Here is a 24,834-nt window from a genome sequence, read left to right as displayed (position 1 = left end):
GTAATTTTCTCCTTGACGCTTTAAGAATGCTCTTAATTTATGGTACTGTTCTATATTAATGTTATGATTGATGTTGAAAGTACTTCGTAGCATGGAGTAATAAGTCCACAGCGTAGAAATTTTGTATTTACTTGATAAGTCTGCAAAGTATGCTAATATCACCCGTTCGGAAAATGAGGTAATCTTCTTTTCTTGTTTCCACTTCATTAATTGATTGTACGCTATTTTGTACAATTTTTGAGATTTCTCTGGTAACAGGTTAACAGCACCAGCTGCTTCTGCCACTTCGGGAGGTGTGCCAGGAAGATTTTCAGTGTTTTCATCCATTATAACTGATGATAACCTCTTATAAAAACACTCGTCGGTAATAAATTTTCGCAAGAAATCAAAATTCAAAACAATACGCACAATGGCGGCTAAGCGTCCGTAGTAGCAGGTGGCAACGTAAACAACGTCAGAGCCATCTACAATCTACAATCGCGAAATACGAATTCCGTTTAGATTGTAAATTTAAATTTTAAATCCTACACAGAATAATAACTGTTAAATATATAACACGTAAAAAACGAATACATACATAGTTTTGACGTTTATATTTTTCTAGAAAAAAAGGAACAGTATTTTAGGACATTTTGAAATAAATCCATTATTCACTAGTGTTTAATATTCATTAAACACTAGTGATTAATATGGGGTATTATGTATCTATAGTTACGTACATAATGCGTCTATTATTAAAGAGTCGTAGATAAACCACTTTACTTAATAGAAATCACAGTTATGGCTGTTTTATGTGCATGTGTTGGATAAAATAATAAAAAACTGCATTCATTCTTTGGCATTTATAAGTGTCATCCACCAATAACACAAAACACCAACAACAAACCATAGTGTCATGATTTATTCTCTCTCCAACGAATTTAATTTTGATACCTAGATGGACATAGTATGCTGGTTACTATTTCGTAGTAAATAAGCCTGATTAGCAACTTGGAGCAGCTTGTTTCCACATCATACCTCTACCACGGTGATTAAGACTTTTTATATTGTTTTTATTTTTAAATAGTGAAATTTATTAATTTAAATGAGGTGCTTCTATAAATTTAAAATAAAAATATTTTTATAGTATCCACACTCTACATCTTGTGAATAGCCCAAAAGAGAACTTTTTTATTAAATTTTAATATTTACCATACTTTTTCGACATTTTACCAACACTACTATGTGTTTGCTTGCTTTTACCTTTCAGTCCATTACATTAGTACACATTAGACACAACCACCAAATGTATTGTTAAGTAATTTTTCTTCATCGTAAATAAGATACAATCAACAGAAAATGTCCTGAAGATAGTGTTGGACGAGCAAACTGTTTTTCGAGTTCACGTTAATATCTGAGTGTCTTCATTGCGTGTTATGGGACAAGACGAATATTCAAAACGGAAACAAGTACCAACTTTATATCTACTCTCATTCATGCAGTTTTTCTGCTGTACCTAATTAAAGAAACCTCCATTCCGCTTTTCCTTATAGAACCTTTAATTTCCCTCAACTTTTTCAGTCATTTTCATTTCATCGTTGTTCCACACACTCGATTTCATTATAATTTCTTTTTCACCAGGACCCGCTAGCCAGCACCGACATTAACGGCAACGACGACGATCCCATGCCGCAAGATAATGGAGATAATAAGCACGGTACCCGTTGCGCTGGTGAAGTGGCTGCTGTTGCTTACAACCAATTTTGCGGAATAGGCGTCGCCTACAACGCGAGCATAGGAGGTGAGCTTTCATCCACCAGAACTCTTCTTCTTTATTAAATATCAGCTCTGCCATGTTTTCATTAAATTAATTGCTGACGGATTTACTTCATTTTACTCGAGCCGAGTAATGAGCGAAGTATTTTCCGTATTGTTCATCACTCCTCAGATTATTAATAATTCAACAGACGTGAAGTGAAACTTCACCGAGGGGATGATTTTTTTAAAGTCCGGCGGCTTGTAAATTTTAATTATTTCGAAAATAAGTCAACGACAAGTTTGTTAACCGAGTTGCGCGTCGTAACTTGGTAATTAACCGGATCTTTTTGTACATAAAGCCAGTGAAACTTGGAGTTTTGTTCTTGGCTCTTGGTAACAATGCAGGTGCAAAGGTTTATTAATTATTTTTGTTGTTATGAAAGCAAGAAATTTTTTAAGTATAGATTTATATTTTAGCTAGAATGAACACGCAAAATTCAACGAAAAACCAACAGTAAAGCAACTTAAATCGTGTGATATTTGTTAAATTTTGTTCTAGTTGGCGCGTACGTCAGCAGTGCAATTGTAACGACTGCGGATAATAAGACTGTAAGGATCATAGCTAACTAGAGCAGAAATTTAAAAAATCACCCAATATTTTAGCTCTTAACTGAATTAGGAACAAACACTTTCCCGAAATAAAAGCAGAACTCATTCAATGTCATTAGAACCGTTATAACAGCACTGTTGCCAGTAATGGTATACGCTGTGGTTCCCAAAGTAGTCGATACCGCCTTCTGGGGGGGCGCTGGAAGGATTCAGGGGGGGAAGGCATAGAGTTTCTGGGAAAAATTGAAAGCGTAAATTAATTTGAGGGGGCGGCAGGCACAAGAAAATATCTAAACATTTTGAAAAACCAGTAAAATGTTATCATTCAAATTAAATACAGCTGATCAACAAGTACTGCTTTGAGTTGGCAATACAATTAAGCAATTGTGAGAAAAAATGTTTCCCTGCTATTGCGAAACCTGATTGAAATGCTTGGAGCCATGTCACTTTTAACCCCATAAGAAAGTTTTGTTAAGTATAACATTTTAATAATAATCAGCAGACTTCGGCATCGTGGAAGTGATGCTCATTGCCGTCCGATCGTCAGCGCTATTGCAGTCATGGCCTACAACTTCGGGAATTCTTAATAAACAACTATTACTTTTTCTAGGTTTTCCTCATACGAGTTCTCCTAGATGTTTTTAAAGCATTTTAACCGATTACATTGGTCAACAACCAAAATACTCCTTTAATAAAAATGTATGCACTTAACGCAGTTCTTTATGTAGATTTCAAATCTGCTCTGCAAATTTTTCCATCACGTCACATTTTTGTGCTACACGTAATTTTATATCGTAAAATTGCCATTTTTCACATAAAACGTGCATCTGTACTGCCCTTATTACACGAGTTGAAAAAATCAGATTCGATGAATTAGTCAAATAGGCATGTGTCACAATTTAACTGACATTTAGAAGTTACGTCAAAATTCTTGTTGTGTGTAATTTTGCATAATGAGTGTAATACTAAAAAAAAATCGCACTTACAATTGGTTTCACAAAAAACGGGACAAGATGAGTAAATCAGGTGCTCATAGATCGAAAAGCAATGGGAATATGACGTTTACGTCACATTCATTGGTCCGGTTTGTTTTTTTTTTTAATCAATTGTACATGTGTAAGAACAACCCTAATGTATTTTGTTACATCTGCAGTCAATATGCTATAAAATGTCAACGTCTGCATATATCACATATTATTAAATTGATATATCACCAATATCTCGGTTTCGAAGTAAGGGATTAGGATAAACAATGGGAGATTATTGTTGGTTCCTGCAAAGGGAGTGTTCATCGAATTGTTACAGTCGTCAAGCAAAAAGAAAACGATTTTAAGCATCTAAAATTAATTAAAACCATTTATTCAAATCCTTGTAAATAAAATTTGCTAATTATTTCATAAAAATTATTATTATTGGGCAAGGTATTATTTTTTTGAAAAGTGTTAAAATCGTTGTTTTTTCGTATTTCGGACTCCAATAAAAATTAAACTAGACCTGCACAAACGGCAAAAATCATTTTTATAGAAGTTTTAGGATACAAGGAAGTCATTTATGCCCAAAAGACAAAAAGCGTATGACTGCGATTTTTTTTTGTAGACCTGTGTTACCGTCAAGGTAATGGATCAAGCCGATTTCTCCATTACCTTGACTGAACTCGATCCCCAAGCAGTAACTCGCCTGAACGAGATCTTTGATTTCAAACTCTTCAGCCAACGCCGCAACGAGGCGGGAGATTTTTTTGGAATCACGACAAGCGATTAAAATGTCATCCACGTAAATGGCAATAATTGTGAATCCTTCCCGGAACCAATCTGGAATAGACAAGGGTCTGACCTGGTGGGGGTTGCTCCATGACTTCTCAGTACTTGGTTTAGCTTGACATACCAGCTTCTCCTCCTCCTCGCCGTTCAAGCATGCGAACTAGACCGAAATGAAAATTGAGCCGCTAGAGACGCCATCAGGCGAATAGAGCTGGAACGAGCCACCGGTGCGAAGGTATCTGAGAAATGGATGCCCGGCTGTTGGCTGCATCCCTGCGCCACTAGTCGCGCCTTCCACTTCTCGATCGTACCGTCTGCCTTTAATTTGTTGGGCAACACCATGCGACAACCGATCACCCTCTTTTGCTGTGGGCGATTTAACTGCTCCCATGAGTATTGTTTCGGATGATGGACTTCATTTCGGAAAGGAACGTACTTTCAGTGAGTTCGGTTTCGATTTCCTCACCCTCCTCCGCAGTATTTGCTCGATACTGCTTTCTAGGTCTCCCCCTTTCGCCGGTTCTCACTATTTTGGACCTGCCACGACCTCTAGTGTGGTGTTGGAAGGCGCTTGAACTTGATGGCCCTCCGTCGATGACTTCGCCTTCGCTCTCACTATCTGCTGATGCCACTGTGATCGCGCTTTCGTCATCCGTCGGGTCGCCGGTTTGTTGCGAACCACTTGATCCCGCTGCTAGTTCTCTACGTCACTTGCTTTGGGTTGCTGGCTTTCTTCCTCTCGTGGGGCAGACCACTCCAGGTTTATGAAGCTTTGGGAAGAATTTATTCGGTCGTTTGCTGGTATGAAGGCTTCTGTGTCGTCCTCGTCGCTCATCGAGTAAGGGGCGTCTAACTCGAAAAATTTGACGTCGCGATTGGTCACCACCGTGCCTTTCTCATACAACCAGATACGGTAAGCCTTGTATTCGCCAGAATAACCGATAAACCTTCCCCCTCTTGGCCGCGCTGGTCCATCTTGCGCCTTCCGGGCTCTCGGTTCAGGTACATCACCCGACATCCAAACACCTCTAAATTGGAAACGTCAGGCACCTTACCCGTCCAGACTTCGTGTGGGGTTCGCCCGTCCAGACTCTTGGTGAGGAATCTGTTGCGAAGGTAGTTCGCCCTATTCACGACCTCAGCCCAAAATCTTTTCGGCAGATTTGCTTCTGCCAATAGACATCTCGCGCCGTCCAATAGGGTGCGATTCTTTCTCTCGGCCGTCCCGTTCTCCTCTGGGTTGTGTGGTGCTGTGGGTCTTCGAGTAATTCCTTTCTCTTGCAAATACTTTTCGAATTCGTAGCTCGTGTGTGTATTCGCCGTCGTTGTCAGATTGCAGCGATTTCACCGTCCTGCCTTTCGGGTTCTCGACAAGGGCAATGTATTCTTTTGTCGCCTGGAATACTTCGGCTTTTGTTTTTAGAAATCTCACGTCGCACCACCTGGAGTTATCATCTATAAATTCAACGTAGTATCGTGCTCTGCCCAAGGATTCGACCTGTATCGGTCCGCACACGTCGGTGTGTATGAGGTCCAGTGTTTCCGTCTTCCTGAATGACTTCTTCGGAAATGGAGTTCTAGACATTTTACCCCTCAAGCATACGTTGCAATCTAATATCGAATCAGAGTTTTCGAGTCGTATTCCCATCATGAAATTCTTTCGCACTACATCCGAAACGTCTCTCATGTTGGCAGGACCAAAGCACCTGTGCCACAAATCATTCGACTGTACCTTGCTTCGCGGGTGGATCGCCATCGGCGATGCGTCGTCTTTCTGTTCTTGTATATAATACAAATCTGCAATTCTGTCGGCGCGGAGAGCCACGTTGCCGTCCTTGTACACGATTTCCGCTCGATCCTTCCTGAAGGTGACTTCAAAACCGCTGTCGATTATCTTACCTACGGACAGAAGATTTGTTCGTAAGTCTGGGACGTACGCGGTGTTCACGGGCGAAATGTTTCTCTTCGCACCAAACGTTAAGGCCGTAAACTGCGATGTACCCGTGCCGTTAATCGCTGTCGTGAAATTATTCGCTAGGTTAAGCACGCCTCGTTTTTCGTCACACATCTCGCGAAAAATGTCGGAATCACTGCACATGTGCGAAGTCGCACCACCGTCCAGACATCATCTCCGTTCGCGGTACGCGATTCGAAACGCGGATACCCCGACCGCGTTGAAGCACAAGTTCTCGGCGTTCTTCGCGAATTGTCTCCCATTGGACCTGCACTCAGCCTTTTTGTGTCCCAGTTTTTCGCACTTGAAGCACCGCAACTCCGCCGTTCAGGGCCTCCTGGTCTCATCGTTAGTCCCCGCTTTCCGTTCTCGATCGCCGCGTCCGCCGCTTCTGTTCACGAACAACGCGTCCGACTTGTTCGCGCGCGATCCGTTTGTTCGGACGTCGCTTTCTTCCACGATTTTTATTCGCAGTGTCTCGGGCGTCGGAACGTCATCGCGGGATTCAATAGCACACCTGAAGTTTTCGAAGCTTGTAGGAAGGCTGTATAGGATCATAATCGTCAGGAGATCCGAATTTATTTCAATTCCCATCTCCGAGAGTTTGTCGACGGTGTCAAAAAATCGTTAAGGTGATCGCAAACTTCGCCACCGTTCACCATTTTGTGGAGAGTCAGCCTTTTCAAAAGCGTCGCTTTCCGAGCCGGTTCTTGTGATTGGAAAATTTCATGTAGCTTAAGCCACATGGCCCGTGACGTCTCGCAATTTTTCACAAGCTTTAATTCGCTCGGGGAGATGAACAGAATTATGTCAGACCTTGCTTTTTGGTTGTACTTGCTCCATGCTTGCACATCCGCGGCGTTTGCACCATCTCTTGCGGACTCCGGTTTAGCTACGGTTCCATTGACATATTCCCACAGGTCATTTGTTACTAGAACTGCCTGCATCTGCAGCTTCCACGTGTCGAAGTTGCTTTTGTTCAAGCGCTCAATTCTCGCAGTGATGGCCGCCATGACTGCTTCCCTTCGATCACGTTGCCGCCGTTCTTCTTTTCGTCAACGTGGCACTGTTTAAATCACTCACTGCAATCTTCTGGGTCCATAACCTGTTAAAGGTCAGTGGGCAGCAAAACACCAGAGCACATTGAACGATATATTGAAACAGAGCAAACAGATATAACATTACACACGAAAATTACAAACAAGGCTTCGACTTCGAGAGCACCATCTTGTCATCTCTCTTGTTGTTGTCGTCAGCCGTGCTGCCGTCCATTCGTACTTGCGCACGCGCCCGATCGGTACTGTTGGAACTGTCGCCGGTACCGCGTACGGTACTGACGCTGTGACTCGCACGATACCGTTTATTTCCCTTACGAAATTTCCCGATACGCTTACCCAGTTGAGAGCAGGCCCGATCATGGCTTTACAGGCTGATCTTGGAATTATTTTTCGCAAGCGCCCTCTCAAATGGACACGTACCTTAAAGAAGCACTGGAGATGAGAGTCAGGAAAGTGGCCTAACCTTGGTAATGGAACTTTCAGTAGTTTTACATTTGTAACAGAGACAGTGACAGCCAGCTGTGAGTGACAGGTAGGAATTTCAGTGTATTTTATAGTGTTAGGTTGCTGCCAACTTACATGTCAACTTTCAAGAAATCCCAATCTCTCACCGGAATCACAATACTTGACGTTTCTGAAATTTCATTACTCGTTCGATTACTGGTTTTTCGTAACCGCAATTCGTCAACATATAGTGGTTCCTAACACTATAAAATACACTGAAATTCCTACGCTGTCACTCACAGCTGGCTGTCACATGGCTGTCACTGTCTCTGATAAAAATGTAAAACTACTGAAAGTTCCATTACTAAGGTTAGGCCACTTTTCTGACTCTCATCTCCAGTGCTTCTTTAAAGTTATGTGTCCATTTGAGAGGGCCCTTGCGAGAAATAATTCCAAGATCAGCCTGTAAAGCCATGGTCGGGCCTGCCCTCAACTGGGTATGCGTACCTATCGCTTGCCCAGCGTTTTTACCTGGTTTCTCCGAATATGTGAGCGACTCTCACAATACGAACGGCGAAAGCGTTTCGTTGTGCGACAATGATCTCCGATGAGTCTGTTTTACGTATATTTTTTTGGTAATAACTCAATTAATTGCAATAGTAGACCTCTGAACTTTGAAATGACAACTTAAGACTAAAGATGGTATAAAATCAAAACGAGAACTCTCGTGAGAGTTGTTCTCCAGTGGACACGTACCCTAAAGATGAATGTTCTAGGAGATATTTCAAACAATTTTCAGGAGAATACAGAGGTATAATGATAATAGTCATCGTTTTTGTTATTAAGAGACAGTTTTGTAGCAAAAAAAAAACATCAACTCGAAGCGAGGAATTCATTTTCGTATCGTAAAGTTACGGCTCCTAAATGAAACTTACCCCAAAAATTCTCGAGTAATGTAAAATTTATGTTCTGTAGCGCTTAAGATTAGAATGATTTTGAAATTTCAAATTTCACGCGGATGGTACACTTTTCTTCGCGTAGATATAGTGACTTTTCTGTCACTCAATCTCTCACCGTACGTAGTATACCACAGTACACAATTAAAGAAAAAATGGAAATGGTCACTGATGGATACATTTTAAAAGCTTATCAACAACAGAGAAATTGCTCAAAATTTTACTGCAGCATTCTCGTATCGTCCCATGCCCGGCAAGAGCACAATTTAAAAATTTTATGACAAATTTATAAACACAGGTTTTCTCGATCGTGGACGTCAAATAGTAATTTACACAACTAGTTCGGGATAGCCTTCCCTTCGGTCGTGCCGCAAACAAACGTTCGTGCGGGAAGCAGGCTCACGAACGTGTTGTGTACAGTATTTTTTGCAACGAATAAACCTTTAAACTGAAGAAATTAACTGTGAGTTATTTATAAACAATGGCACCGTCAACACGTCACAATGTTGACACAACGCGAGTATTTTAAGGTTACCATGGCAAAAAATGCACGTGTACGGGAAGTTCGAACTCCCGCACCCTGGTGAATGCACGAAAGCCATCAAAAAAGGTCATGAGTGCAAAAACAATAATTTTTGTATTTTAAAGCACAAATTAACAAATTACTGCAAAAAGTGGTAGTGGAAATTAAAATAGAACCCAAAGGCTCTTTTCACAGCAAAAATCACCGCTGGGTTTTCACCCTAACAAAAGTTAACATGAGGTCTAAAATTTAACTTGGGAATCCCCATGGCCTCTTTTAAAAGAGATGCACTATATGTATAAACGAAAAGAGCACTGAAAAAAGGTCGGATATCAAATGAAACAACAGTAATCGTCAAGTGAAATTCACTGTGCTGTTTATATGTACGCAGGTAAATAATAATGCAATGATATTCCGAAAGTGCTTCAGCTTCTTCTACTTACCTTGCTTATTTGTGTTTCTTCATAAATAGAAAAGTAATACACATTATTTGACAGAAGTTAGTACTTTTACAGTAATCCTACGGCAGCTTTAAAATTTACGTCTGCAACTTTTACTTGCCAGGAGTATGTATTTAAAATACTTGTTTGTAATTCGTGACAAATATATTTTGTCAAGTTTTCAAGGTTAAGATGTTTTATTAACGATAACAATGTAACGTAGCAAATTTTTTCTATTGTCTTGTTGTATAATATATGAAAATGCTTGGATGAATCGTTTGTCTTCTGAAATTCGACGGCTCGGTCACCCTTCGAATAAATTTTCTACTTGAATTGGATGTTTTGATCGCTGCGACGGTAATTGTCCAACATTGAAAATGCGAGTTTTGCGAATAACAGCACTAGACACAGTTTTATAAGTAGCTCCTCCGATTATCACTATACGGCACGAAGGACCATAAAATGTGCGAAAATACATTCCCAAAACCACGATTAATGTTTACGATTAGGTGTTTATTGCTTGACGATTACAGGTAGACTCTCAGTTTACATGTGTAACGCTTGATATTTACAGGCAGACTCTTGGTTAATGAATTATGCTCGTAAACACTGAAGGTGGCGGAAGTTGAAAATGAGGTTTGTACCAGTGGAACCAAACAGTGGCGAATGCGGAGTGAAAAACTTATCTAAAATTAAATAAGGGAACATACCTGCTGGATGTCATAATTAATAGTATATTGTATGTACTACGAGTGCAAAGTTTGCTGGATTTTTAGAACTTTGCATAAGTGACTTAAAAATATTCCATCGAAGTAATTTTTTAACAGTAACAACTTTAGTGGGTGTTGGGTCACTTGCACACCGCAGTTAATTTACCGCATATGACAGGTCCAATCCCCATTAAGGTCGTAAGGGCACTTACGCTCAAATAGAGGTTGTCATTGCCATCGTGATACCTAGCTGAAAAGAAGCCACCTACAATACAGTTCCGTGAGTTTCATGGTACGTCTACCAGTACAAGGAGAAAAAGATCCGCAGATCTCTTTTTATGAAAAAATGTTTCTTGTAGATTTGTAAAAACAATAAGTAATTTTTCGAGTAACTATTTTATTTTTTATAACATGAGCCTGTTGATAGAAAATTTAAGAGCAATAAAAAATATTTTCGGCTTTATACACATTTGATGTTTGGTAAATAAAATACACTACATCCCAAAAAAACGCGCAACGCACCAACAGATTTTATTGAAACTTCAACCACATGTATATCAAATCAATCTTATAAAATGATTAATATTTGGACCATTTCAGTCAACAAATAAGATAACCAACTTAATATTGAATGGCATCTCCACGATTATTAAAACACTCTGTAACTTGCCCAAACATGCTGGAAATTAAGTGTGCAATATTTGCTTGAGGTATGGTCTCCCAGGCTCTCTGTAGCCGTTGTCGAAGTTCCTCCAACGTATTCGGTGGATGACTTCCCGACTAGCATATCCCATACATGTCCAATTGGGTTTAAATCCGGAAAGCGAGGGGCCAAGGCAGTATGTTGATATTATTTTCTGCCAGAAAGTTCATTGTTACAGGGGCAATATGTGTTCGCGCGTTATTTTGTTGAAAAATACCATGTTGTACTTTTTTAAAATAGGATAACAACACAAACTCTAGCACGTGGTCAATGTAACGACGCGCATTTAAAGTTCCCGGGATGAACACTAGAGCGGCTATTAAACAATGCTATGTAACATTCACAGCCAAAAATACTGCATTAAAAGGTTGCGGAATTTTATTACATTTAAATAATGATAACAAAGTGAAACCAGGACAACACAAGTATTTAATCTGTGGCCAACCCGTTTGCCTTCGACGAACCGCGGCCCAGCGTATTGAAATTATTTCGTACGATCACATTCGAATAGCTTTAAAGTTTTAGTTAAAATCTGGCACAAAATAAAATGAAATAGTATACTCGAAGATAATAGAATTTTATATAAGTGAGAAAAATGCTATATTATAAGCGAGTGAGAATGATGGTCACGAACGCGTTAGCACGAGTGATACTGCTCTCACGACCTTATAATGACGGTTCGCTCACTTATGATAACGACGCGACGTTTTATTTTTCAGTAACAGCTTTTACATAAAAGTAAGAATAAGATAATTCCAAATTAACAGCTCATTTAACCTAAAAAATTGTATTGTCATTATAGTGGTTCCGGTGAGAGATTGGGATTTCTTGACAGTTGACATGTAAGTTGGCAGCAACCTAACACTATAAAATACACTGAAATTCCTACTCTGTCACTCACAGCTGGCTGTCACTGTCTCTGTTACAAATGTAAAACTACTGAAAGTTCCATTACTAAGGTTAGGTCACTTTTCTGACTCTCATCTCCAGTGCTTCTTTAAGGTACGTGTTCATTTGAGAGGGCGCTTGCGAGAAATAATTCCAAGATCAGCCCGTAAAGCCATGGTCGGGCCTGCTCTCAACTGGGTAAGGGTATCGCTTGCCCAGGGTTTCTACCTGGTTTCTCCCAGTTTGTGAGCAACTCTCACAATACGAACGCGTTTCGTAGTGCGACAATGATCTCCGATAAGTCTGTTTTACCACAAAAATTCTCGAGTAATGTTAAACTTATATTTTGTAGCGCTTAAGATTAGAATGATTTTGAAATTTCAAATTTCGCGCGGATGTTACACTTTTCTTCGCGTAGATTTAGTGACTTTTCTGTCACTCAATCTCTCACCGTACGCAGTATAGATGTATGAATACCAGAGTTTCATTAGATTACATCAGTTCTTAACAATATTGAATTTTTTCTGCTCATATTGAGAAAATGTTGAATTTTTACTGCATCTTGGATTGAAAAAATTGACCGTTTTTCAATCTATTGAAGAATGAGCACTTTTCTCCACAGCTTTTGTCCAATCACAACGCGACATTTCCTTTTCTCCACAGATCGCCACTATCACCCCTAATAAGAATTGAACATGCGTTACCCTGCTTATGTTTTGTTTGCACGTCATCATTAATTTTAATAAAAATAATTCTTAATTTTTTTGTCTTTATTTTTTAATTATATGAACAGAAAAATTATAGTGTTAAACTCGTGAGAAATTGGTCATTCCACTCCACTCGCCTTTGACTCGTTCCGGAAACTTTCATCCTCTTGGAATGACCAATTTTCTCACTCGTTGAACAATATACTTTGAATTGAGAAAATTGATCATTTTTCATTCTATTGAAGAATGAGCACTTTTCTCCACAATTTCCGACTATCACCCCTAATAAAAATTAAACTCGTCCATGCGTTACCCTGGTTATGTTTGTTTAGACGTCACCATTTTTTCAAAAAGTAATTCTTGATCTTTTGTCTTTATTTTCTTGATGAGCAGAAAAAGTATAGTGTTAAACTCGTGAGAAATTTCGGATGTGTTCCTCCACTCGCCTTTGGCTCGTTCTAGAAACTCCCATCTTCGTGGAATGACCAATTTTCTCACTTGTTGAATAAAATATCGGCTGTAAGCGATCTCGTCCTGCTGCCTCGACTTCGTCGGAAGCAAATTTAGGGTAACTCTCTTAGTTGCTTCTTCGATTTCCTCTGGTACTGCATGGTTTCCTCCGTTTTATTTAGTATTCATGCCTGTAAACATTGATGCAACGTTTTGTATGTAACTAACGATAAACGGATATTTTATATGAGTTTATTCATATCTACCCCAATGTTGTTCATTGAAAGTAATAAAATTACGAGTTTTTGTTGCCTTTTACAGTGTTTGTATAAAAAAATAGTGTATGATATTCATGTCAAAAATGATTTTATTTTGTTCCACACTCAAAATAAAATCTTACTTTTAACACTTATATTATATCATAATTCATAAATAACCATTAGTCGTGTTAAAGTGAGCAAAGTTATGGTTTTGACTGATCAGACTTATACAGGGTGTCTCAGAAATAAGTACATTAATTTTAACCGGTAACAGAACACGCGAAACGGAACAATTTTTTTATATAGCATTTTTTCGAAAACTCAAGTCGAATTTAGAATTTTCCCACCCATATATTCACGAGGCGTCTATGTTTACCTTAAATAATAACAACACTACAACAAGAAAGAAGGTACCCTAGCAACCGTTTTGACACTGATAATCATTTTTATATCAAGTGTATGTTATTAAACGTCGTTTCTGTAAAGTTTGTTTGGCACAGATTTCTAATTTATAGACGAAATGTGTTGAAATGGTTTTGTTTTCAAGCCTTGAATACACCGATATCGTTTTAAAGCTGGTTTACACCATTAGATTTTCGTATTCGACTTGATTCGATTTTTTCATTCGAGACCTTCGAACAAAAATAGACACCGTTCTATCTGCGAAATATGGAATGCGAAATCGAACGAAAGATCGAACGTCGCTATGTCGAATGTAGTCGAATGCAGAATCGAATTGCAAGTCGAATACGAAAATCGAATAGTGTAAACCAGCTTTTAGCCTACGGTGAGGCCTCGGAAAACAGCGCTCGCGCCCAAAGAATTTTTTCGGAAAGCCTTCCAAATGTGCCCTCGCAGCACGTTGCAGCATCTTCGAGAGTACGGATCTTTTAAACTTGCAGCTCAGGATCGAGGTAGGTTACGTAGTATAGAATTGCTAATATTGAAGAGGCTGTTTTGGAGAGTGTCGAAGCTCGACCGGGCACTAGCACGCATCACTGTCCAGTGTGATGTATCGGAGAGTAGTATTTGGAGGATACTCAGAGAACAACTGCACCCCTTTCACGACCAGAAAGTTCAGTTATTGAAACCAACAGACTTACCACGTAGGCAAAACTTTTGTGAGTGGGTTAATAGAAAAATAAACGAACAAGCAAATTTTGTATCTCGTATACCATCAACTGATGAGGCCGGATACACAAGGGAAGGTGTAATCAACACCCACATTTGGGCCAATGAAATTCCGTACGCCATTAGGGAGCAGCACTTTCAATATGTCTCTAAATGTTTGTCATGTTGACATGATTAGAAAAGTACGTATCCTAGTATGTAACTGTTTTTGACCATAAATTATTAATTATAATAATTATTAGTGTTCATGGGTGACTAAGGATCCATGGGCGGGTAACCTTCATTGGGATAAAACTTTAACAATTTTTAACTTGATAATTAAAAAGTTTCTGACAAAACCCTATTAAAAAAAATTGTTGATTTTGATGAACTCTGGATTCTGGATTCTTAATTTATGGGGGCTGACCGTGGCCAGCCGGCACTTAGGCCTCGCCTTTGGGCCCATTGTACCTTCCCCAAGTCCATATCAGGGTGTTTTCCCGCTCCTCTACTCGTCAAGCCACCCAACTGCTTGAATGTACTTGAGTAATGCAGAGGGTGGAAACTCCCTGATATTTGCCATACTAGGCCAGATGTCCCCTAGTATGGATTCCCTGTAGGAGGCTAGGGCTGGACACTCACGAAGAATGTGCTCAGCTGTTTCCTCTTCTTCATTGCATCCACGACAGATTGGGTCTGTTACCACCCCTATCGTATATAGATGTTTGTTAAACTGGTAATGTCCCGTAAGGAATCCTACCAGTTTACGCAGTTTGTCCCTTGAAAGTGAGAGATAAAATTTCGTCAACTTACGGTCTGGTGTCGCCATACAAGCTCTACTATGCCGACAGCTGCTCAACTTCACCCATATCTGCTCATGGCGTCTCTGGGTATATTGCTTTACGAGTTCGTTCGAGAGGGCGACCGAAGGCGTGATTGCCGGTTCGGGTCCCCAGAAGGGCATGCGCGCGGCTCGCTTCGCCATCTCATCTGCCCTCTCGTTTCCTTCGTTGCCACTGTGTCCTTTGATCCAACAAAGTTCCACACTATTCCTCTGCGTTACATACTTTAGCGTTTGTCTGCACTCCCAAACCAGCCCGGATCGAACCATACAGCTGTCCAGGGCTAGTAGTGCAGACTTGCTGTCAGTAAGTATGCGTATTGATTTGTTGCCGATTTCACGTTCAGCAATGATTCTAGCTCCCAGCATTATTCCCATCAGTTCTGTTTGTAAGACAGACGTCTGGGTGCCGAGAGGTACACTAATTTGTGCGTTCAGTTGTTCGGAGTAGATGCCGGCTCCTGAACCACTATCTGTTTTGGCACCATCGACATAGATATCTATGTCGGCTCGTCCTTCTGAATTATCATTCATTGATATTCTATATGTCTTCTCATATATTAATTTTGTGCCCATTCGGTCACAGCCCATCCTTAACAAGGGTATTCTGTTGAACGCCTCCGTTAAGATCCGAGTGTGCTTCGTTGTGCGGCCTTGTTTGTTCCATACTCCCAGAGAGTGAAGTCTTAGAGACGTCGTCATTGCCGCTTCCTCTATGTAAAGGTTAAGAGGTGCTAAGCAAAGAAGAGTCTCCAGAGCCGCTGTGGGAGTGGTCCTCATTGCTCCTGTAACACTGAGACACGCCATTCTCTGAACGTGTTCAAGTTGCAGGGCTGTTGTTTTTTGTCTGGCTCTGGGCCACCAAACTAAAGCTCCATAGCACAGCATCGGTCTGACTATTGCCGTGTAGATCCAGAGGGCGATCTTGGGATTTAAACCCCACGACCTTCCCACCACCCTACGACATTGCCAAAGAGCCGAGCGTGCCTTTTCTACTTTATCATCTACATGCTTCTTCCAATTCAGTCGCCAGTCCAATACAACTCCCAGGTATTTGACTTCGTCCGAAAGTTGAAGCGTTGTGTTAAATATTTTTGGCATCTGTAGTGTGCCAATTTTCCTTTTCCTGGTGAACAGGATTAGTTTCGTCTTTTCTCCATTAACGGAGAGGGTATGTCTGCTGCACCATTCCTCGACTATTTTTACTGCAGCTTGCATTATCTCACATAATGTATCTGCGTTTTTTCCTGTTAGCAGAATGACTAGATCGTCCGCGTATCCAATTGTGTGGTAGCCAAGATCATTGAGGCGTCGTATCAGGCTGTCAACGACAGTATCCCACAGTACAGGAGAGAGAACTCCTCCCTGAGGACATCCCCTGTCTACAACAGCCTCGATCTCAGTGCCACCTACATTAATCATTACTTCCCTGTTCCTCAGCATACCGGCCACCCACCTACTCAGGGTGGGGTCCACGTCGTGCTCTCGTAGGGCTAGCTCTATGCTTTTGAAAGTCGTTTTATCAAACGCTCCTTCAATATCCAAAAACATTCCTAAGGTGAAGAGTTTGTTCTCCATCGCCCACTCTATACGGTTTACAACTGTGTGTAGGGCCGTATCGGTGGATCTTCCTTGGATGTAGGCATGTTGGTTCGGATGTAGAGGTTGCTTGCTCAAAGCAGTCTCCCGAATCTCTTTTTCGCTTAGTCTTTCTAGCGTTTTCAGCAAGAATGATGTTAAGCTAATTGGTCTGTAGGATTTAGCCAAGGTGTAATCTTGTCGTCCTGGCTTAGGTATAAAGATAACCTTTACTTTTCGCCATGCATTCGGTATGTAGCTGAAAGCCAGACACGCCCGAAGCATTGGCAACAAAATAGGGCGTAGTCTGCTCATTCCCCTCTGCAGGAGGGCGGGATAAATACCGTCAACTCCTGGAGATTTGTATGGGGAAAAGCTGTCCACTGCCCACTCCAGTCTTGCCTCCGTGACTACCTTTGCAGCCAGCGCCCAGTCCTTCGGGGAAGGTTGAGTACCGACTACATCCCTTTTGGAATGGGAGGTAGTCCGTGTGCTGCCTGGAAACATGGTCTGCAGCAAAAGTTCTGCGGACTCTTCTAAGGTGGCTGTAAAGGTGCCATCTTCTTTCTTTAGGAAACCTAGTTGATGTGTGTGGTCCTTCGAGAGAACTCTCTTCAGCCTTGCGGCCGAAGCAGTCGACGTTATGTCGCTGCAGAAGGATCTCCACGTTTCCCGTTTCCTCTTTCTTAATTCTTTCTTAAACTCTTTCCGGTGCTCTTTATAGGCTTCCCAGTCTTCAGTTTTCTTAGTGTTTTTTGCTCTATTGAAAAGTTTTCTTAGCCCCGATTGAAGTAGGCTGAGCCTTCGGTTCCACCATGGTGTACCTTTGCCCAGACCTTCCTTCTTTAGGGGGCAACTTTTCTCATACGCTGACATTAGAGAGTCGTTGATAATGGTCAAGGTTTTCTCTATGTCTTCTGTCGAACTGTATTCTGTTGGTATAGACTGCACGGAGGTCCCCAGTCTGTCGTCCAGTTCTTCGTTGTATGAAGCCCAGTTCGTCAGCCTAGGGTTCCTGTACGTCTTTATCTCCATGTCTATACATTTTGATGTATACATGATCCATCTATGGTCTGACACTGACGCCTCTTTAGAGACGTGCCATCCCATTATATATTGTGAGATATCCCATGTAGCCAGTGTAATATCTATTACTGACTGACTACGTGATGTTACGAAAGTTGGTTCGCAGCCTCGGTTGAGAATCTCTAGATTTGTTGATAAAAGATATTCAGCTAGTGTTCTTCCTCTATCATTAGTGTCTTTGCTCCCCCACAACAGACAGTGGACATTCGCATCGGCACCGATGATGAGGTTTATATTTCCGGTATCACAGTGTTCCACCAAGTTCGCCATTTCCCATGTTGGACATGGTTCCTGTGCTCCCTGTGGTAAGTACACGGATGCTATTACCAGTTGCTCTTCGCCTCTTCCTATGTTACACTTAACATTTACCGCAGTCACATCCCTGGAGCTGACCTGAGGTAGGAGGACGGCTTTAATTTTCCTCGGAATGTAGACGCATGTCCTTGGAGATTCTATTGTGGTACCTGAAACAACAGTGCCATTTAAATTGCTCAACCCTGCGATCCTGGATTTTACAATCCATGGTTCTTGGATTATTGCTATAGTGTTCTGCATCTTGTCTAGACGACGACACAAAACAGTCGTCGCCATGCGACAATGCTGCAGGTTGATCTGAATGAAATTTATCTGCTGCAGCGCCATCTCTGCAACCAAAAAAATCCCATAATTGTCCTAGGAGACACAAGGCATATGTCTCAGGCGGGCCCGCCCCCACTGGTAGAGGCTTCACCCCCTGGGGTTTCTACCTCTTCCATAGGGGTCCGCCCTTCCTGAGCCGACGCCTCGTTCTCCTTGAGTTTCAGGTTGAAAGAGGACAGCATATAGTTAATTCTGCCCTCCCTCTCCCTGATTATCTTGGCCTCTTCCATCCCAAGACCAAACACAAAGAGGTTGCCCGGAGAGGCAGCCTTGGGTTTGGCCTCGCGATGGAAAAGAAGCCATTTTTTGACGTGGGCCCATTGGTTCTGACCCTCCAGGCGGCGAAGTACGACTCCTGCATCCACCGGTGGTCCCGGTATCCACAGGGTCGCCCTCACCAGCCTTGGTAGCTCAGCCAAGGGGACCACGCTAAGTTGTGCGCCCTCCCACAAGCGTGTTAGGGAGCGCACTGTTTGTTGTAGCCATTTCAGGGACAACTCGTCTTCACAGGTTATCCGTAGGATTTCCCCTGTGTACTTCATGCCCCTGAAAGTGGCTGCTTGTCTACCCGATGCCAAGCACTGGTCAAGTTGCCTGTCCAGCGCTCCCATCAGGCCCTTTTGTACTATCTCCACCTGGTCAGCAGTCAGCTTACCAAGTGGATGCTGCACATCAATCACAGCTACACGGAGATGACTTGCAGCCGCCTCCCTGTAGCTCTGTTCTCTAGAGGTAGTCTCCTGCCTCCTCATCCTCTTTTGCTTTTCAGCTGCCGGAGGTGTGGAGGTTGAAGACCTCACTCTTTTCTTTGACCCTGAGGTCTTTTTCCCCACGGGTTGTTTAGGGTTGGCTATCGTAGCCTGCCCTTTACCCTTGGGGTTTATCCCGGAGGAGGATGGACCCGGTTTCGGCGGGTCGGTATTCGCCGCCTCCGCCTGCAAACGAGCCTTCCTCCGCCTTTTTACCTCAGCCCCGCAGATTCGCTTCCTCCTAGGAGGCTGCGACCCCACATTGGCTGGGTTTCCTGTTTGAGGTGCACCCGAAGGCACTTCCTCAGTGGTTTTTTTATTGTTATTCTCCATAGATCTGGATTTTAATTTCGTCCTTCTGCTTCCCCACCCACCACGGAGTCCAACAAGGGGACGTCGAACTTCGACGTCAGGGCTAGCAGAAGGATATAGCCCCCAGGGAAGCTCATCCTGCAGTACGCAGCCTCAACTAGTGAGGTTACTCCTGCTCAGACTACACTTCCCCCAAGGACTCACCCTGTCGGCGGTCTGACCCGACGACACAGCCGATTGATCTGAGATGGGTTAGTCTCGACCTCCCGTTTTGGTGGAAATCCAGGCCAAAGAGGCGTGTTGCCCAGCCTTGGTGACACACTGCACCAAGGGGGGCTCAACCTCCAGGATTCCTTCATCCCACCTTACGGGTCTCCACGCACGGCACAAACACGCGGGAGCTTGTCCGCGGGGCTGTTTTGACGACCCCACGCCAGGGGTTTAATCCCGGGGGGGCACGTTTATTTCCAGCCCTCCTCTACTGAACCGCCTTCGCGGCCGTCTAAGCCGACAACCACCAAGGCATGTCCAGGCAAGACGAGCCTCAGCCCTAACCTACATATCTGGAGAAGAGAAAATCCAGGTCGGACTTCCACCACCCCCAGGAGTGTTTAGTTCCGAGGGGCATATCCGCCCTCCCCAGACCCCCCTCCCCAGACAATGCCGGTCTCCCCCTATCCGCAACCCTGGGGACGCGCCTGATAGGTAGCTCAACCCACAGGTTTGATATAGAGTTCATCTTTTTGATGAACTCTATAACTGATTAAAATTAATGTACTTATTTCTGAGGCAGCCTGTATAAATGTGACGTCTAGAACACATGGAACCAACATTACGAAACAAACTGCTAGCAAAAGCAGTTTCAAAAAGACGGAAATATATTTATCCACATTAAATACTTCGGTTGAAGTTTCATGACTTTTGCAACTGTGATGTTTTATATTGTCCACTAATATGTTTCTAATCTATCTATCTATATTAATAAAAATGAATCGCCGAAATGTATGTACGCTCATAACTTCAGAACGACTGCACCGAATTGGACGATTCTTTTTTTTACGTGTACCTTATTGTCAGGACAAGGTTTATATGTAAGAAAATTTATACAAAATAAGACGGCTAAAAGATAAAAAAAAATTAAAAATTTTGCATGGGAATCGCCACTTCGAATGAATTTGAATAGTTGGCGTTCCTGACGGACCTGTCGCCTAACTGACGTGTCATACAAAAACTGTTTCTTCCGTGCGATTGTGAAAAGTATTATTGCATTTCAAATCGTTCTTTGTTTTTTCGTAACAAAAAACGTCGTTTATTTTAAGAAAAGTGTTCGTTAAAGTGAATTTAGTTACGCATTGCGAAAGTTTCTTATTAATTTTGAACTGCCATTCTATTTACCTATATTCACTTTGTTGGTTTCGACAAACCCTCAACCTTTACCGTTATTCGAGGATTTAATTTGAAGTTTTCAATATTTTAAAATTCTCAAGACAAAATTTACAGATTTGATTGACCATGAAAATAATTCTGTGTCGTTTTATGAAGTTCATTATAATGCCGAGAAGACGACAAGCTGACAAAGGTCCACGAAGTCAATCAAATGTGCGACGAACTACCTCAGGTGCAAATCGCAATGATTTATTTCATGCGTAATTCGGATATGGAAGGTGATCAGCGTTGTGCTCATAATCAACATAATCAAACATTGAAGCGAGATATTGGATGGTATGAATAAAACTGAGTAGATACTCATATTCGAAGTACGAAGTACCTACTTGCAAACATTGTATCTCCCTGAACACAAATTGAACATCTACGCGTTTTGTGAGCATTTAATCTAAAAATGGGCATCGGCGTGGCAAATGACTATTTGTCCTTATAAATAATAAATTAAATGTAATATATTTTTGTTTCCTTAAGAATATAGAGTTAACAAAGTTAGTTGAGTTACAAAAGTCTCTCTTGCTCCACGTTGGCCACCAACGAGCGATTTTCATGATTTTTGTGAAACTTTGCTGGTTTTGAATTTGAATTTTCTGTCCTCGATAGTTGATGCTCAGCAAGAACCACGGGAAGGTCTGGAGCAGATCTCGCTAGGAAAGGAGAGGGCAAGGATTTGTTAATGAGGGCTAGAACGTTATACAGTACAATACAATGGAAATACAATACAGGTACCTACAATCTAACTACAATACAGAATACACTACAGATACAGATAAAATTCAGATACAATACAAATGCAAAGTTAGTACCCAATACACCACCGGAAGAAATTGCACCAAAAATTGAGAATGTTGCAAAATGAAAACCCAAGCAAGCACACCGATGGAACTCGGGACGAAATCTATAGATCGCAGCGCTCACACGCCCAAGGGAGGAACGCAGCCGCATAAATCCAAGGTCGTCTTACCTCATTCTCAAAGAGCGATGCAACCCAGCGTCTTAGGGCCAACAGAACCCCCCCAGGCCAGAGCGTCTGACGACATGGAGAATTCAGACTCGGAACCAAAGAATGCACTGTTGGAAAACTAAAACCCAAGCAAATGCACCGTGAAAACAAAGCATTTGCACCACAGAAGCTAAATTGGCAAGACCCAAGTTAAGTTAGTAACACATAAAATATACAGTACAAAATGCTACAATTACAAAAGTTACAATATACAAATTTCTCCACGTTTGCCACCAAAGAGCGATGACTTTGCTCGCTAGTTGCTGTTGCCCAGCAAGAACCAAACAATACGAGGTGGTCTGGAGTAAATTTGTAAATTTGGACGCCGGAGTTTAAAAATGATGCATACTGTATTTTGTGAATTATGAACGCTGTACTTTGTATACTCTAAAGCCGTACTTTATCAGTCCTGAATGCATGTTATTAACAACATATTTCAAAAAAAATCGGGCATTTTTGGAAAAATATCCACTTTCTTTCGTGTGCACAGCACTTAACACAAAACATTTTCGCTAATATTTATTGACAATAAATTAGAAATTCGCGAACACGTGCTACTTTTAACTCAAAACGGACTCCAGTGTTGCTGCTACCAGACCGGAATCAAAACTGAACAGAAAGGATCGAAAATGTGACCTTTCATCAGGTAGTTCACGTGACAGTGACGTCATCGTACGTCACGATGAGATTGCAAAATTTATTTTTCATATTTTAGCTCAGAAATTGTACATTTTCGAGGTTAATTTAACAATGTTTAAACAAACTAATTTGTTTTTGCTAACCTCGTGTTCTTAGGAAAATGGTTTTCGGTTTAATTATCATATATTAATAGTTATCATATTTAAACATTGTGAATTATATTAATTATGTTTAAATTTTATTTAATTATATCGCGAAAATGTATAGCTTTGACCCACCAACTTCAATCGTTTCGAAAATTTATCCAAAATGTATACATTTTCGACCAAACGAATCACGGAATCCGATAAATTAAAACTGAAGTCGTACTTACCCTGTTTTCGGTCCTTTTCGGAAAAATATCCATTCTCGTTCGTGTTCACAGTACTAATACAACACATTTTCACTAATATTTCTTAATAATAAATTAGAAATTCGTGAAAAGAACCCTACTTTTAAGCCAAAACGGACTCTAATGTTGCTGCCACCAAACCGAAATCAAAACTAAACACAGAGGACCGAAAAATGTGACCTTTTATCAGGTAGCTCACGTGACAGTGACGTCATCGTACGTCACGATGAGATTGCAAAAATTATTTTTCATATTTTAGCTCAGAAATTGTACATTTTCGGGATTAATTTAACAATGTTTGAACAAACTAATTTGTTTTTGCTAACCTCGTGTTCTTAGGAAAATAGTTTTCGGTTTAATTATCAGATATTAATAGTTATCATATTTAAACATTATGAATTATATTAATTATGTCATTTTTGCAACTCTTGAGTTATTCTCTAAAATAAATTAACTGATCCTTACATTTTTTTGAGTCACTGTAAAAGCAAATCTAAAAAATATGAATGCAATGATAAATTACGAAAATATACTGATGATATGACGTCATCAAGTTTTTGGGCTTGATAAACAGATATATTTTGATTAAAAACGTACTATGTCAAACAGTAACTTCAAAACGTCTGCAATATTTCAAAATTCAGTTTTGCAATTCTTGATTCATTCAATAAAATAAACTGACTCAGTGATTAATTTTTTTGAGACATTCCCTATAAGCAAAACTAAAAAATACGAATGGAATGATAAATCACAAGTATAGTCTCATCCTATTTTGGATATTTTAAAAAGGATTCATTTGGCAAAATTTTGGCCTGACGTCATCAATTTTTTGAAAGAAGTAAATATTATTTTGAATAAAAATGTATTATGCTTATCATATGTTTAAAACATCTGCAAGATTTCAAAGTATTCGGTTTTGCATATTCAAAATTAAATTGTAGGTGAAACGAAGTTCACGGGGTCAGCTAGTATTGAATAAATCTAGAACATTAGTTTCCTCACAGTTTGTACCTATTGATTTTGATCCGAAAAATCCTCGTATCATGAATAATTTAAAATTATCTGTAAACGGTAATGCTGTGTGATTTATAGCCTGAGTTCTTTGATTTCTAATTTTGCCAAAATAATTTTTTTAATGTCTTGATTTAAAGATCTAAATAGTTAAAAAAATTATTTTCCTTTATAAATCAGTATTTCATATCATTCTAAAAATCTTTCCAAAATATTGTATGCCCAGAATTTTTGAACACACCTCCGCGGACAGACTTGCCAAGATGTGAACGAAGTGTGCCACCATTCACACTATCGAAAAGTTTATCAAAAAAATTGACGATTTTCGACTATTAAATACAGTCAAAAGCATACCAGTTTTAACTAATAAAGAGCTAGTTGAGGCCATAGAATGGGTAAGAATTTTCAGGTCTGAAAACCATAAAACTGATCATTGCTTTTATCATAATCTATATACGGCATTATCTCTAAGCTTGTTTTAAATTATCATATAGTAGCTTATTGTACCTCCATTTAAAGGTACTTTGTTCAACATTGACATAATTGTCTGTCGCGTAGGAAGCGCAAATCGCTGTCTTAATTTCGTGTAAGCTTTCCCAGCCTGTTTACATAACGCTAGTGCCAACACTTTTTCATCAGTAGTATACCTGCGCCCTCTAGTTTTAATATTTCGGTTTCTTAATTTAGATAAACAGAAATTGGCTGCGGTGTCATCCAGAACCTTGTTGTCTAGTTTCATATCAAATTGTAAAGTTAATTTCAAACGTTGACGATATTCTTCTGCCCGAGATTTACTTTTTCGTGCTGCCTTCTTGTATTTTAAACATGGGTGA

At 40.7% G+C, this 24,834-nt stretch overlaps 1 protein-coding gene across 3 annotated transcripts in view; it reads left to right on the top strand.

The window, feature by feature from the left end:
- LOC135126635 (furin-like protease 2) overlaps positions 1-24,834 on the top strand; it is a 429,769-nt gene that overhangs the window by 347,511 nt on the left and 57,424 nt on the right. For all 3 annotated transcript variants that reach the window (XM_064052673.1, XM_064052672.1, XM_064052674.1), the window contains one exon: positions 1,621-1,780. In XM_064052673.1, coding sequence (XP_063908743.1) covers positions 1,621-1,780 — 160 coding nt within the window. The remainder of the gene's footprint in view (positions 1-1,620; positions 1,781-24,834) is intronic.

This window comes from Zophobas morio, unplaced genomic scaffold, assembly GCF_036711695.1.
Source record: "Zophobas morio isolate AGI-343-1 ecotype UQ-CSIRO unplaced genomic scaffold, CSIRO_AGI_Zmor_V1 ptg000011l, whole genome shotgun sequence".
Taxonomy (NCBI): Eukaryota; Metazoa; Arthropoda; class Insecta; order Coleoptera; family Tenebrionidae; genus Zophobas; species Zophobas morio.
Note: the sequence above shows the minus strand (reverse complement) of the source record. Positions and strands in the feature narration are given on the sequence as shown.